A 16,443-nucleotide genomic window follows, 5' to 3' on the forward strand; every position below is an offset into this window, starting at 1 on the left:
GCACGTGCTACGGGTGCGGGGCTTTACCTAGCAAATACTTATAGATGACCTGGAGCCAGTGGTTTTGGCGGTGAATATGAAGCGAGGGCCAGCCAACAAGCGCATACAGGTCGCAGTGGTCGGTAGTATATGGGGCTTTGGTGACATGCCTAAGGCACGTTCCCGCAGATGAGCAGGGACCCTGGGCATATTTCTTTTGGTGTTTCTCAGAGTCAATAGAAAGGCCTCTTTAGTGTCCTAAGTTTTCATAACTGTGACCTTAATTGCCTACCGTCTGTAAGCTGTTAGTGTCTTAACGACTGTTCCACAGGTGCATGTTCATTCATTGTTTATGGTTCATTGAACAAGCATGGGAAACAGTGTTTAAACCCATTACACTGAAGATCTGTGAAGTTATTTGGATTTTTACAAATTCTCTTTGAAAGACAGGGTCCTGAAAATATATATATATATATAGTATATTTTATCCTTCCACAAGATATAGTCCCAACACAAATCTAGGGTTTCTACCCAAGGCGGCTGGTCGTTCGTTCTATCTGTTCGGTTGCCAGAGAAACGTTCTAAATATTCCATGGTCATACTGGCTGGCAAAGTTCTTAACCCTTGCTTGTTAGCTAGCCAACTACGGCTAACTTACTAACGTGTTTGGGGATTTTCCAGTTCTTTGGGGATTTTCCAGTATCTGTACTGTTTTCTTAGAAGTAGTAAGCAGAATCAATATAGGGTTAACCATTAGACATATGTAAGCAGAATCCATGTCAAATCAAATCAAAGTTTATTTGTCACGTGCGCGGAATACAACAGGTGTAGTAGACCTTACAGTGAAATGCTTACTTACAGGCTCTAACCAACAGTGCAATATTTAAGTAAAAAAAAAGGTATTAGGTGAACAATAGATAAGTAAAGAAATAAAAACAACAGTAAAAAGAGAGTGGAAAAATAACAGTAGTGAGGCTATATACAGTAGTGAGGCTATATACAGTAGCGAGGCTATAACAGTAGCGAGGCTATATACAGGCACCGGTTAGTCGGGCTGATTGAGGTAGTATGTACATGTATGGTTAAAGTGACTATGCATATATGATAAACAGAGAGTAGCGTAAAAGAGGGGTTGGTGGGTGGTGGGTGGCGGGACACAATGCAGATAGTCCGGGTAGCCAATGTGCGGGGGCACCGGTTAGTCAGGCTAATTGAGGTAGTATGTAAATGAATGTATAGTTAAAGTGACTGTGCATATATGTTCAACAGAGTGTTGATGGGGGGGGGCACACAATGCAAATAGTCCGGGTAGCCATTTGATTACCTGTTCAGGAGTCTTATGGCTTGGGGGTAAAAACTGTTGAGAAGCCTTTTGGTCCTTGACTTGGCGTTCCGGTACCACTTGCCACTCTTTAGTAGAGAGAACAGTCTATGACTGGGGTGGCTGGGATCTTTGACAATTTTTAGTGCCTTCCTCTGACACCGCCTGGTGTAGAGGTCCTGGATGGCAGGCAGCTTAGCCCCAGTGATGTACTGGGCCGTATGCACTACCCTCTGTAGTGCCTTGTGGTCAGAGGCTGGGCAATTGCCGTACCAGGCAGTGATGCAACCAGTCAGGATGCTCTCGATGTTGCAGCTGTAGAACATTTTGAGGATCTGAAGACCCATGCCAAATCTTTTTAGTTTCCTAAGGGGGAATAGGCTTTGTTGTGCCCTCTTTACGACTGTCTTGGTGTGTTTGAACCATTCTAGTTTGTTGATGATGTGGCACCAAGGAACTTGAAGCTCTGAACCTGCTCCACTACAGCCCCGTCGATGAGAATGGGGGCGTGTTCGGTCCTCCAATTCCTGTAAAGCAAAAATCATCTGGGCGTAAACAAGTCAGAAGTGAGACTGAAAGATAATGGTGGCATAAGGCTAGATTGTATTAATCATTTACATAAAGTGGAATGACTATGTGTTATGTAAGGGTAAAACTGTATAAAAGGAGAGTGCTGAGACTGGAAAGATTAGTTGGTCCATGGGCCCTCTTGGCTTGTTACTTTGTAATAAAGTCTATTTGAATTCACAAGTTCCGGTATCTGAGAAGTATTATTGGCCGACTATTTCCACGACACGTGCAGCCAGAATAACAGCATAGTAGCTGCATTTTTTAAAGTTGTTTTCTGGTTACATTTATTTGGACACATCCATAACAATGAGTTAATGATGTGCGATTTCGCCTGGCAAAGAAAATGTGCGTTCTCGTCAGGACATTGTTGTTCAGAGGAGCTAGCTAACAACACAGCAAACACAATCACTTCAAACTGAAGCTGGAAACACTGCAAACTAGCTGCACTATTCTATTGATATTTCTTTGTATATATCCGTAAAAATGATTTAAGCTGATTCATGATTTCGACTGGCTGAGAAATGCTGACTGCCTTTCTGTTTCGTCCCGACTCCCGACATGTTCGTTACTATGGGACAGCAGGAGATCGAATTTGAATATTGAAACAATGTTGCAAGTGTCGGAGAGGTTTATACAAATCTCCGCAGTTGAAAACCCAATTTTAGTCTAAAAAAATGTGAGATAATGTCTAGATGCTTTTTATAGTGGAGATCAAGTTTATAAAGTGCCTGGCTGGGCTGATGAGACAGTGGATTGCGCAGTCAGATGGCACAGAGTAAATTGGCATTTTAACGTGATAGATTTAGCCGGTGGTAACTTGTGGAAAAGACATTGGTTAAAACCGCATTCAAGCCAATCAGCATTCAGGGTTAGACCCATCCGTTGTATACGGGTCAATAGAAGGGTCTCCTGAGTCCAAACAGTTTGTAGAAGCTTTTGTGTGGATTAGTTAGAGAAACCATCAGATCAACATGTACTCACTTTGTGTGCAGACTGGGTTGTGTGATCGATTGGTTATCACTAAGGAACAACTCATGCACCATTGGAAGATTGCAGAAGGATCTATCCATCCATTAGATTAGGTCAGCATTTTACATGCAGGGATAGTTTGAGATTGTGGGCCATTGGTGGTGTCCAATGCTGGTCCTGAAGAGCTACTGAATTTTGTTTTAGCCCAGAACTGGTGTGTTAGTGTTGGGATGGTGCAAAGCCCTGCAGTTGGCCTAACTCTCCAAACCTGACTGAGGAAACATCCAGCACACAGAACGGGACTGACGATTCTTGTTTTGACAGTACCTGTATATGTGCTCAATGTGTATGTGTTTTTGTTTGTGTGAGATTGTAGTCGTTTTGTCTGTTTGCTCACCAGAGGGGTATTCCAGAAAGCTTGATTAGTGATTTACTGAGATTTTTCCAGAACTCTGGCTCCACAAAGAGAGCTTGAAAGAGAGCCTGATCATAGCAGTGAGTAAATACAGGACATCAGATTATTTTTTGTCACTATGGCCTGTCCTTTCTTGGAAAATCCACTTGCCATCGGAACATGCATTGTTTGCCATGCTTTACAAAGGGAAGAAATTATAAATTACCCCATCTGTTGTCCTATGGGGGGGGGGGGGGGGTGGCACACCAGCACCCGTCCAATCCCAACAGTCGATGGGGCTTTGTGTAAATGTTGCTAATCCCTCCATCCCCAGAATATGATGTTCTCTGCTTACGTATATGAATTACTCTGGTGTACAGATGACAATAAAGACTTTGCACCAGATGGCAAACAACAAATTCTGGAGGAAATCCTGTGAAGACATGTTTTTTCTATTGACTTTAAAAACAAATGCCAAATGGCGCTAGCATGTTAGATCAGTAAAACAAATGTTTTCCTGATCTGTTCAACTCTGAATGGTTGTTTTGGACGCAGTACCGGGTCCAGTGTGTTTGGGTGGAACCCCACCCTCCAAAAATGTTGTATCTCAGGCTCTGTAGTAGTCACATTATCCTTTATCAGAATCCCACAGTTCTTACCTTTCTCTCAGTGCTAAGCATGTTTTTGTAGAACTTAAAGTTTTGAAACCAAAATGTATGTTATGAGAGTAGTATACAGTATTATGCGTCATTTGGAAAATGGCATCAGAATTTAAAATGTTTTATTCTGACGTAATGATCTGATCGTGTGTACCTGTCTTTAATGTTCTGTAAACAGGTCCAGAAAGGGTACGAATTTTGTGCCTGGGGGTTTTAATCCTCCAACCATATCCATTCGGTATTTGACTAGTCTGATGACGATAAGCCTGTGAGTCAAAGAGCCTGTAGTTTTACACTCAACTCTGACTTTCAGTGTATTTGGTTACATTGGTTTACTTTATGGTCTGCTCTTCACCTGGTATTAGAAATGTACTGTATAATGGTAATTACATGACAATAACTCATGAATGATGTAATATCCTCAACCTATCCAGTTGTTTCATCAGTGCATTAGGGTCAGCCTATGACACTAACCATAACCCCCTCTTTTGTCCTGTGCAATGTTAGGATTTGTGTACTTCTATTCTCACCCCTCTATTTCCTCTCCCTGCGCCCACAGGAAGGAGTGGAGGTGAGGGTGGCACGCATCTTTAATACCTTTGGCTCCCGGATGCACATGAACGATGGCCGTGTGGTCAGCAACTTCATACTGCAGGCTCTACAGGGAGAGGCCCTCACCATACGTCCACTACTACTAGCACTGTTACTATCGCTCTCACTCGATCACTCTCTCACGCTCACTTTTCCTCTCTCGCTACTGTTCCCTCACCGATATTTCTGCTCTCACACTCTATACCCCTTTTAGTGTTACTATCACTTTCAACAACTCGCTCACTCTCACTCATTTTCTGGGCAGTCTGACAGATGGACAGACTGACTTGAATCTCTCTCCCTCCCTCTATGGTTCAGCATCTACCACTTTTCTCTGCACATGGTGTACATGACAATAACATTCTTATTCAGTTTCATTTCACCTTATTTTTTATAGGTGTATGGTAGCGGATCCCAGACGAGGGCTTTCCAGTATGTGAGGTAAGCCTGACTGAACACACTTCACACTATGCCTGGGTTCATGTGTATTTGTGTGTATTATTTTTGGTGTATTTCCATTGGAAGTAGGCTACTTGAAAGTATTTTCAATAATTTCCTATAAGTAGCCTATTATTTGCAAGTATTTTCAAATACTTATTTCAAATACTATTTTCAAATACAGTACCTGAGTTAAATGCATGGGAGTGTATTTGAGTCAGTATATTTTAGTATTTTCAGATACATGCCAATACTTTCCAACTGTATTTCTAACGCAGACTTGGCCTTGGGTGGAGGGGCGTAGGGGTCTGGATATGCCGACGTAGTAACACCCGCAAGAATCTGGAGGCAATGGACATGCGGCTGGCTGGTCATGTGAGCTCTGGCCACGAGTGTTTGGAGGGGAGAAAATAAGTTAGATTTGCTTTACTTACAAAGGTGATGGAATACAATACTAACACCCCCTCTATCTCTCTCTTTTCATCACAAATACACCGCCTCATCCACATCCTCAGTCTTGAAAGAGGTTTTGGCGATTGCTGTGCTTGTGTGAGAATGATTTTTGGGGAATCATTTAATCAGGCCTGCTTTCATCGACGGTGCCATCTGATCATCTCGCAACACAACACACACACACATGCTGCACTGTAGAAAGGGAGAGATCAGAGGCAGATGGGTATTTGAAGCTCTCCTATCTCCTCCGAGCAAACATTACCTGGAACCCGAATGGCTTTAATTAGGCTTGCATAAACAGTGGGGGAGCCAGGACCTTCACTTGATCTCTCTTCTAAGTTTCCTCCTCTCTCATCCACTTCCTATGACTTAGCCAGACTTTGCTAAATGACTTCCATGGTCTGTGAATCAGCACATTTTGTGGATTTGGTCGAAACCAACCAAAACTCGATCTACCCTCAGAGTTCCGTTCACAGGTCAAGACACAGGTTGATATTTTATTCCTCTAAAATAACACAGGAACTGCACTAAGTAGCCTTAACATTTCAAAAAAGGGATGCAGCAATTGTTCAAAAGGTGTTATTGAATAAAATGTTACCCTCAAAGTCAGTCATGTTCCATCTTTTGGAAAAGCAAGCCATTGTAACCCACCGTTACTACACATGACTGACTTACCTCACAGACCTACCTTATCTTACCACAGACTTACCTCATAAACTTACCACAGACTTACCTCATACACATAATTCACAGACTTAACTCACAGACCTACCTCATAAACATACCTCACAGACTTACCCCACACAGACATACACTATAAACTCAGCAAAAAAAGAAACGTCCCTTTTTCAGGACCCTTTTCTTTCAAAGATAATTCTTAAAAATCCAAATAACTTCACAGATCTTCATTGTAAAGGCTTTAAACACTGTTTCCCATGCTTGTTCAATGAACCATAAACAATGAATGAACATGCACCTGTGGAACGGTCGTTAAGACACTAACAGCTTACAGACGGTAGGCAATTAAGGTCACAATTATGAAAACTTAGGACACTAAAGAGGCCTTTCTATTGACTCTGAAAAATACCAAAAGAAAGATGCCCTGCTCATCTGCGTGAACATGCCTTAGGCATGCTGCAAGTAGGCATGAGGGCTGCAGATCTGGCCAGGGCAATAAATTGCAATGTCCGTACTGTGAGACGCCTAACACAGCGCTACAGGGAGACAGGACGGACAGCTGATCGTCCTCACAGTGGCAGATCACGTCGAAAAACACCTGCACAGGATCGGTTCATCCGAACATCACACCTGCGGGACAGGTACAGGATGGCAACAACAACTGCCCGAGTTACACCAGGAACGCACAATCCCTTCATCAGTGCTCAGACTGTCCGCAATAGGCTGAGAGAGGCTGGACTGCGGGCCTGTAGGCCTTTTGTAAGGCAGGTCCTCACCAGACATCACCGGCAACAACGTCACCTATGGGCACAAACCCTTCGTCGCTGGACCAGACAGGACTGGCAAAAAGTGCACTTCACTGACGAGTGGCGGTTTTGTCTCACCAGGGGTGATGGTCGGATTCGCGTTTATCATCGAAGGAATAAGCGTTACACCGAGGACTGTACTCTGGAGCGGGATCGATTTGGAGGTGGAGGGTCCATCATGGTCTGGGGCGGTGTGTCACAGCATCATCGGACTGAGCTTGTTGTCATTGCAGGCAATCTCAACGCTGTGCGTTACAGGGAAGACATCCTTCTCCCTCATGTGGTACCCTTCTTGCAGGCTCATCCTGACATGACCCTCCAGCATGACAATGCCACCAGCCATACTGCTCGTTCTGTGCGTGATTTCCTGCAAGACAGGAATGTCAGTGTTCTGCCATGGCCAGCGAAGAGCCCGGATCTCAATCCCATTGAGCACGTCTGGGACCTGTTGGATCGGAGGGTGAGGTCTAGGGCCATTCCTCCCAGAAATGTCCGGGAACTTGCAGGTGCCTTGGTGGAAGAGTGGGGTAACATCTCACAGCAAGAACTGGCAAATCTGGTGCAGTCCATGAGGAGGAGATGCACTGCAGTACTTAATGCAGCTGGTGGACACAGCAGATACTGACTGTTACTTTTGATTTCCCCTTTGTTCAGGGACACATTATTCAATTTCCGTTAGTCACATGTCTGTGGAACTTGTTCAGTTTATGTCTCAGTTGTTGAATCTTGTTATGTTCATACAAATATTTACACATGTTAAGTTTGCTGAAAATAAACGCATTTGACAGTGAGAGGATGTTTCTTTTTTTGCTGAGTTTATTTCCAAAACAGCCACACCCGTTACTGACAGGGGTATTAAATCGAGCACACAGCCATGTAATCTCCATAGACAAACATTGGCAGTAGAATGGCCTTACTGAAGAGCTCAGTGACTTTCAGCGTGGCACCATCATAGGATACCACCTTTCCAACAAGTAAGTTCGTCAAATTTATGCCCTGCTTGAGCTGCCCCGTTCAACTGTAAGTGCTGTTATTGTGAAGTGGAAATGTCTAGGAGCAGCAACGGCTCAGCCGCGAAGTGGTAGGCCACACAAGCTCACAGAACGGGACCGACGAGTGTTAAAGCACGTAGCGCGTAACAATTGTCTGTCCTCGGTTGCAACGCTCACTACCGCATTCTAAACTGCCTCTGTAAGCCACGTCAACAGAAGAACTGTTCATAGGGAGCTTCATGAAATGGGTTTCCATGACCGACCAGCTGCACACAAGCCTAAGTTCACCATGCGCTATGCCAAGCGTCGGCTGGAGTGGTGTAAAGCTCACCGCCATTGGACTCTGAAGCAGTGGAAACGCTTTCTTTTGAGTGATGAATCACTGTTCACCATCTGGCAGGCCAACGGACGAATCTAGGTTTGGCGGATGCCAGGAGAACGCTACTTGCCCCAATGGTCCACCCACACAGACAGCGTGGTGAAGAAGGCGCAACTGCGCCTCTTCAACCTCAGGAGGCTGAAGAAATTTGGCTTGTCACCAAAAACACTCACAAACTTTTACAGATGCACAATCGAGAGCATCCTGTCAGCCTGTATCACCGCCTGGTATGGCAACTGCTCCAGCCACAACCGCAGGGCTCTCCAGAAGGTAGTGAGGTCTGCACAACGCATCACCGGGGGCAAACTACCTTCCCTCCAGGACACCTACACCCCCCGATGTCACAGGAAGGCCAAAAAGATCATCAAGGACAACAACCACCTGAGCCACTGCCTGTTTACCCCGCTATCGTCCAGAAGGCGAGGTGCATCAAAGCTGGGACCGAGAGACTGAAAAACAGCTTCTATCTCAAGGCCATCAGACTGTTAAACAGCCATCACTAACATTGAGTGGCTGCTGCCAACATACTGACTCAAATCTCTAGCCACTTTAATAATAAAAAATTGGATGTAATAAATGTATCACTAGTCACTTTAAACAATGGCACTTTATATAATGTTTACATACCCTACATTACTCATCTTGTCACGTTCTGACCTGAAAAGGTGTGATTTGTTAGTGTTTAGTTTGGTCAGGATGTGGCAGGGGGTATTTGTTTTATGTGGTTCAGGGTGGTTGTGTGTATGTGTCTATGTAGAGAGGGGTATTTGATTTATTAGTCCAGGGTTTTGGTTATTGTTCTATGTTAGTTTATTTCTATGTTCTGTCTAGTCATTTGTATTTCTATGTTTAGTTAATTGGTGTTGGGGCCTTCAGTTGGAGGCAGCTGTCTATCGTTGCCTCTGATTGAAGGTCCTATAATTAGGGGTGTGTTTGTATTGTGGGTAGTTGTATTCTGTTTTGTGCTTGTCACCTGACAGAACTGTTAGTGTCGTTTCTGTTAATTGTATACGTGTTTATTTTGTTTCTCCTTTTTATATATTAAAAAGAGAAGATGAGTATACACTTCCCTGTTGCGTCTTGGTCCTCCACACACGACACTCGTTACACATCTCATATGTATATACTGTACTCTATACCATCTACTGCATCTTGCCTATGCCGTTCGGCCATCGCTCATCCATATATTTATATGTACATATTCTTATTCATTCCTTTGTTGTTGTGAAATTGTTAGATTACTTGTTAGATATCACTGCATGGTCGGAACTAGAAGCACAAGCATTTCGCTACACTCGCATTAACATCTGCGAACCATGTGTATGTGACCAATAAAGTTTGATTTGATTTGCATAGTGCCAACTGTAAAGTTTGTTGAAAAAGGAATAATGGTCTGGGGCTGTTTTTCATGGTTCGGGCTAGGCTCTTTAGTTCTAGTGAAGAGAAATCTTAACGCAACAGCATACAATGACATTGTAGACGATTCTGTGGTTCCAACTTTGTTGCAACAGTTTGGGGAAGGCCCATTCCTATGTCAATGCCCCTGTGCACAAAGCAAGGTCCATACAGAAATGTTTGGTTGAGATTAATGTGGAAGAACTTGACTGGCCTGCACAGAACCCTGACCTCAACCCCATCGAACATCTTTCGGGATGAACGGCTACTGAGCCTGTCCCACGTTGAGGACATCATCACCATCTCCTCTCTGTCTAGCAGTAAGTCCAGACAACAGACCTCTCATCACTTTCCAGGGTGCATTTCACCCGCACAGCCGAGGCCTCAGAGGGCCGGAGGGAGACAACGACAATTCCGATACTTTAGCACCTGACAGAGCTGATTCGGTTGAGGTGATGTCACTCATATCTCTTCTCAGTGGAACAATTGGCACCGTGAGGAATTGAGGGGGAGATGTGGACCTTTTTATATGATTGTGTCAAGTGGCGGGTGGAATGGGCACTCTTTTTCTCATGGCACACTTTCGTTTATTTATTTTTGTGGACTGTCTCTGTCTCTCCTTTCTCTAGTCTGCTGCTAAATGTGAGTACTGTGTTGTTGCTTTAAGGCCAGTTGTTCTTGCAGGAGGTGCAGTAAACTAAAGAGCGAGTTTACAGTATAATCCATGAATGTTGTCTTGCCCTCTAGCCCTGCTTAGTTTAACTGTGATCTGTGGGGAAAGGTTTTCTCATCAATACAGGTGCTTACAGCATTGTCTGTGTATTTCATCAATGAACCCGAAGGTATTCATCTGTTGAAGCGTTTTTTTTTTGTTTAATCTGAATGCATGCCTCAAGCGTAGTTCTGTTATTATTTTGTCTTTATTTATAGGGCCTCAGTCTCTCGGTTAATTACAACTGCCCTGTAGGAAACACTTTGAATAATAACACAGGAGCGTTTTGCTAATTATTTTTGCATAATTTCTTTCTTCATTAGAATCTGTTTTATTTTGCCAAATTGGTATTTTGCTCAGTACAAACTTCCAGAGACAGGCACAGAAAAAAAAAAACGATTTTGTCAGCGAGCTCTCAAGCTTTAGTGTGGTATTGGGGAAAGAATATACGAGATAGTAGGAGTTTAAACAAGGCTGCTCCAAAAGGAAGGTAATAATCCAAACAAAAGAAAAGGAGAGACAAATACATTTAGTTGGAAATACAATAAGTGGACATGTCTTGGTACGTCTTCATTCAAACAAACAGGAAAAACCAGTTACACACACTTGGACTACACGAAAGAAAGAGTTATATTGTGTTATTATAGGTCTATATGTCATTAGAATCATACTAAGATGAAGTAGTATTCAGCAGTTAGGCTGGGGTTGTGACAGAGGATTAGTATGAGGGATTTACAATATTTCTCTCTGAGGTCATTTAGTTTGGAGGACATGACAGAATGAGTAATCCAGACTTTATTACCCTGTCCTCTTTTGGTAAACGGATGTGTCATCTTGTGGAGGTGGATGATGTTGAGAGGAAGCGACAACGCCTTTCCCTCGCTCTTTTCTGGTAAAAAAAAAGAAGAAGAAAGAAAGAACAACTGTAGAGAAAAAGGTCTATATTGATGGATGGCTGATAAGAAGGGAGCCAGTGGTATCCTCTTCCCAGTAGGGGCGTAGTAGTTGTTAGTGACTCAGCCTGGTGAACTTCAGTGACATTAACACAAAGGCCACTACATTACATTTCTCTCTATGCAGCAAGCCACAGGGACCTCACGCCGCTAATCACAGTGGCCAAGACACACGCGTGCAAGCAGACGCACGCACAGACGGACACACTCACACGCTCGCTCTCATGCTTCCAGGCACGGGCACACACTCTCTTGCGCACGGGCACACACTCTCTTGCGCACAAACACACAGGCACACTAGACCCTGTCTCTGCAGCTAGCCCAACCTTGTCTTCAAAGTTATTTAGAAATTGATTGTAGATCAATGTGCACAAGCAGTAAGTTAAACACGTTGTAATGTAGGTGACTGTAGATTCAATGTATGTATTGCGATTCTCATGATTCTATATGTATTGCGTTTGGATACTGTGATTTTACTGCGACTCGATGTTCCAAACATGTTGTTCAGCATACAGGGGCTATCCAGACCAGGTCCCAGGGGAAGAGACAGTGTTTATGCAGACCAGGTCCCAGGGGAAGAGACAGGGGCTATCCAGACCAGGTCCCAGGGGAAGAGACAGGGGCTATCCAGACCAGGTCCCAGGGGAAGAGACAGGGGCTATCCAGACCAGGTCCCAGGGGAAGAGACAGGGGCTATCCTGACCAGGTCCCAGGGGAAGAGACAGTGTTTATGCAGACCAGGTCCCAGGGGAAGAGACAGGGGCTAACCTGACCAGGTCCCAGGGGAAGAGACAGGGGCTATCCTGACCAGGTCCCAGGGGAAGAGACAGGGGCTATCCAGACCAGGTCCCAGGGGAAGAGACAGGGGCTATCCAGACCAGGTCCCAGGGGAAGAGACAGTGTTTATGCAGACCAGGTCCCAGGGGAAGAGACAGGGGCTATCCAGACCAGTGTATGGGTATTCATCTTAGCTCCATGGCAGTTGGTGTAACATTTGTACTGAGTGTGTTCTCTGCTGCCCGTCTGTGTTCACTCGCACAGCCTGATGATATGAATATCTCTGTCACGTCTCTTTCTCTCTCTCTCTCTAGTGATCTAGTGAATGGTCTGGTGTCATTGATGAACAGTAACATCAGCAGCCCAGTCAACCTGGTGAGTTTGTCCATTACACTTGAATCCAAACATTATAACGGTATCTATATCTGTGTGTAATTTAATGTCTTTTTGAATTGTCAAAGCAAATGGATACATCAAGTCTGTTGATTAGTAAAAAGAAAAATACACTAGCATATTTGACTACTGTTTTTTAGTCATACTGTGAGCTGTGTAGCTATTCAGACGGTTCTCTATAGTACCTGTCAGGCAATGGATGTTACAGAAGGGTAGCTATTCAGCCAGTTCTCTCTGACATAATGTTTAGAGATGTGACAGTAGTAGGAGAGGTCTTGTAGAAAGAGGCTGGCTGACGTGCATTACTGAAACACACACCAGGGTTGTGCTCTGACCAACCAAATGGTTGGCTTTGACACTGGGAGGTCGGTGTGCAGCACTCCGCTAAATTGCTTTTGAAAGGGTGTGTGCACTTTCATCTTTCTGTGTGTTTGCGTCTTCTTGTGTTTGTGTTGATTTTCTGTGCTGATCTGCCTGTAGGGGAACCCAGAAGAACACACCATATTGGAGTTTGCTGAGCTCATCAGGAGTCTGGTGGGTGAGTGTCAGATCAATAGACAAGCCCTTATCCTTCCCCTTGCTCCTTATCTTTCTTTCTTTTTCTCTTTCAAGCTTTCTTCGCCTCTCTCTACAAATATAATAGATTGCTGCTGTTCTAGGTTGGGCTTGTACCTAACTGTACCCTTCTCTACTTCCCACTTTTCTCCACACACAATCACACACACAGTGAGCCGCAGTCAGATCCAGTTCCTTCCAGAGGGGCAGGACGACCCTCAGAGACGACGGCCTGACATCCGCAAAGCCAAGATGATGCTAGGCTGGGAACCTGTGGTCAGTACATAAACACACGCAAATGCTAGACACACGCACACACGCGCACGCACACACACACACTAGATACACACTCACGCTAGACACAAACAAACACACACGACTGCATGCACACACATACACTCATGCGGCTAGACAGACATACTCTCATTGCATTTGATCACACTACTACACACAACAATCTTCCATCAGACGTGTGCGTAATGACAAAGGAGTCATAGCTCATACAGGTTTGGCTGTACATATTGTATTGAACATTGAACATATTGTATATGACATGAGTGAAAACAGTACACTGAGGGAGGTATACAGCCACTCGCCGGACAGTTTATTAGGTACACCACACCGTTCACAAAAATGGGTCGCGCCTACAGACAGTGAGTCACGTGGCCGTGGCTTGTTATATAAAGTAGGCAGACAGGCATTCAGTTACTATTCAATTTGTTGAAAATGGTCGGAACGAGTGACCTAAACAGCGTATAGCGTGGTATGATTGACGGTGCCATGCGTGCTGGTTCCAGTACCTCAGAAACATCCGCCCTACTGGGTTCTTCAGGCACAACGAGTGTCTAGGCTTTACCATAAATGGTACGACAAACAAAAAACATCCAGTCAACGGCAGTCCTGTGGGCGAAAACAGCTCAGTGATGAGAATGGCAAGAATGGTGCAAGCTAACAGGCGGGCCACAAACAGACAAATAACGGCGCAGTACAACAGTGGTGTGCAGAACGGCATCTCAGAACGCACAACTCGATACTTGTCACGGATGGGCTATTGCAGCAGACGACCACACCGGGTTCCACTCCTATCAGTTAAAAAGAAGAAGAAGCGGCTCCAGTGGGAACGCGATCACCAACACTGGACAATTGAGGAATGGAAAAACATTGCCTGGAACATGACAGTGAGTTTAGTTTACTTGAGTGGCCTGGTCAGTCCCCAGACCTCTACCCAATAGAACATCTTTGGGATGAGATGGAACAGGCTGTTCCCAGCATGAATGTACCGCCGTCCAATCTCCAGCAACTGCGTGATGCCATCGCATCAGCATGGACCAACATCCATGCGGAACGTTTGCGACACCAGGTAGAATGCCCCAAATAATTCAGGTTGTTCTGGAGGCAAAGGGGGTCCGACCCAGTACTTGATGGGTAAACCTAATAAACTGTCCGGTGAGTGTATAATACCACTCAGTAGAGAAACATACCTGTCACTCACTCTCACCAGTGATTCACCATTTACTCAATGCACTGCTGTCAAATCACACTGCCCAGAGAGGTGGAGGGGTGGTGCATTATGGGGGATGGAGTTTGACACTGTCTGGTGGTTGGATATAGGGGATCCCCAGGTGATGTTCTTTGAGACTACTATGAAATGTCTAGGCGCAACAACGGCTCAGCCACACAAGCTCACAGAATGGGAGCGCCGAATTCTGAAGCTCACTCACAATCAATCAATCCAATTGTATTTGTCACAAGCGCCGAATACAACAGTTGTAGACCTTACAGTGAAATGCTTACTTACAAGCCCTTAACCAACAATGCAGTTTTAAGAAAAAAAAGTGTTAAAAGTATTTACTAAAATAAACTGAAGTAGAAAATTGACTGTCCCCATCGAACACTTTTGGGATGAATTGGAACGCCAGTTCTAATCGCCCAACATCAGTGTCCGACCTCACTAATGTTCTTGTGGCTGAATGGAAGCATGTCCCCACCGCAATGTTCCAACATCTAGTGGAAAGCCTTCCCAGAAGAGTGGAGGCTGTTATAGCAGCAAAGTGGGGACCAACTCCATATTAATGGCCATGATTTTGGAATGAGATGTTCGACGGGCAGGTGTCCACATTATTTTGGTCATGTAGTGTATGTGTCTATATGTGTGTTCATGTGTATGTTGCTGTGTTGCCAGGTGCCGTTGGAGGAAGGCCTGAACAAGACCATCCAGTACTTCAGCCGGGAGCTGGAGCACCAGGCTAACAACCAGTACATCCCCAAGCCCAAGGCAGCCCGCCAGAAGAAAGGACAACCCAGACAACACAACTGAGCTCAGGGGGTCATGGTTCAGGTCATCCCCAAACGCTGCTGGGTCACTGGAGGACTCAGGACCCTCCTCCTCAGAGTACTCTCTTAAGTTCGGAGCGAAGACAAAAACAACATATAAATGTTCTTTATCTTCTGTTGTTTTTTTGTTGTGACGTTTGTGACATGAGAACTCAAACTGTCCCACCATAGAGACACTACCGTGGGAGATTTATTTTCAGACAGATAGACTTGCCTGAATGAAAGAATAGGAATCACAAACAGAAAAAAACATGACAACGATCAGAATCCAGTCTTGCACTCTGGGTTTTTTGTCAATTGACATTTTTTGTTATTTAAGAGCAGGCTTGAGAGAAGTGTTTTGTTGCGTTATTTACACTGTGCAGTTTCTGTTATGTTTTCTTTGTTTGACGTTATCTATTTTATATTTCTTGTTTCCTGTCTCTTAAGTAAAATACTGCTTTGTATTCCAACCGTTGGTACATTGGAGGAGAGGAGGGGTGAAGGAGAGTGAGCCTCAGTGTTGTGCTTTGCCCCCCGTTCTACATTTGCCCTGGTGCCGTTCAGTGAGCTGTAAGCCTGGACACAAACACACACCAGGAGTGTGTTTCTGCGTCACTGTGAGCGTGTTGTGGTTCTATCGGAGTATCCTTTGTGAAAGCTCTACTGTCAAATCCAGAAATCTTCTATAATTAATTTCAGGTGAAGATGCTATTTTAATCAAATATTTCCAATGATATGTCTCCCATGTGTTACTTCTAAAACCTTGGCATCACTGTTGCTATTCTGGGAGTGAGGAGGTTAATCAATAATGTGAGGCTGAGCTGAGCGATATGTCTTTATTTACACTGATCCTCTATAGATCATACACAAACAAACAATACATGCACAATAGAAACATCACACAACAACAGCTGGTGCAAAGTGACATGAAGAAGGGAGACGAATGTCTAGCAGGAGCAGGGTCATTAGATTAGTGTTAGGCTGGGGAGAAGTGGGAGAAGGAGTTTGTAGAGGAGAGGGATATACATTGGGGTTAGTAGAGGGGAGGGAGGTTCATTGGGGTTAGTAGAGGAGGAGAGGGAGGTTCATTGGGGTTAGTAGAGGAGGAGAGGG

General features: G+C 44.5%; 1 protein-coding gene across 3 annotated transcripts in view; it reads left to right on the forward strand.

Annotated features, from left to right (window-relative positions):
* LOC106581982 (UDP-glucuronic acid decarboxylase 1-like) overlaps positions 1-16,443 on the forward strand; it is a 40,230-nt gene extending 23,787 nt beyond the window's left edge. Inside the window, exons 6-11 of one of the 3 annotated variants that reach the window (XM_014164594.2) lie at positions 4,452-4,570; positions 4,880-4,924; positions 12,381-12,441; positions 12,940-12,997; positions 13,187-13,290; positions 15,197-16,443. In XM_014164594.2, coding sequence (XP_014020069.1) covers positions 4,452-4,570; positions 4,880-4,924; positions 12,381-12,441; positions 12,940-12,997; positions 13,187-13,290; positions 15,197-15,331 — 522 coding nt within the window. In that variant the 3' untranslated portion in view covers positions 15,332-16,443. The remainder of the gene's footprint in view (positions 1-4,451; positions 4,571-4,879; positions 4,925-12,380; positions 12,442-12,939; positions 12,998-13,186; positions 13,291-15,196) is intronic. The other 2 variants (XM_014164592.2, XM_014164593.2) reach the window with 2 other exon arrangements.

Source organism: Salmo salar, chromosome ssa21 (assembly GCF_905237065.1).
Source record: "Salmo salar chromosome ssa21, Ssal_v3.1, whole genome shotgun sequence".
NCBI lineage: Eukaryota > Metazoa > Chordata > Actinopteri > Salmoniformes > Salmonidae > Salmo > Salmo salar.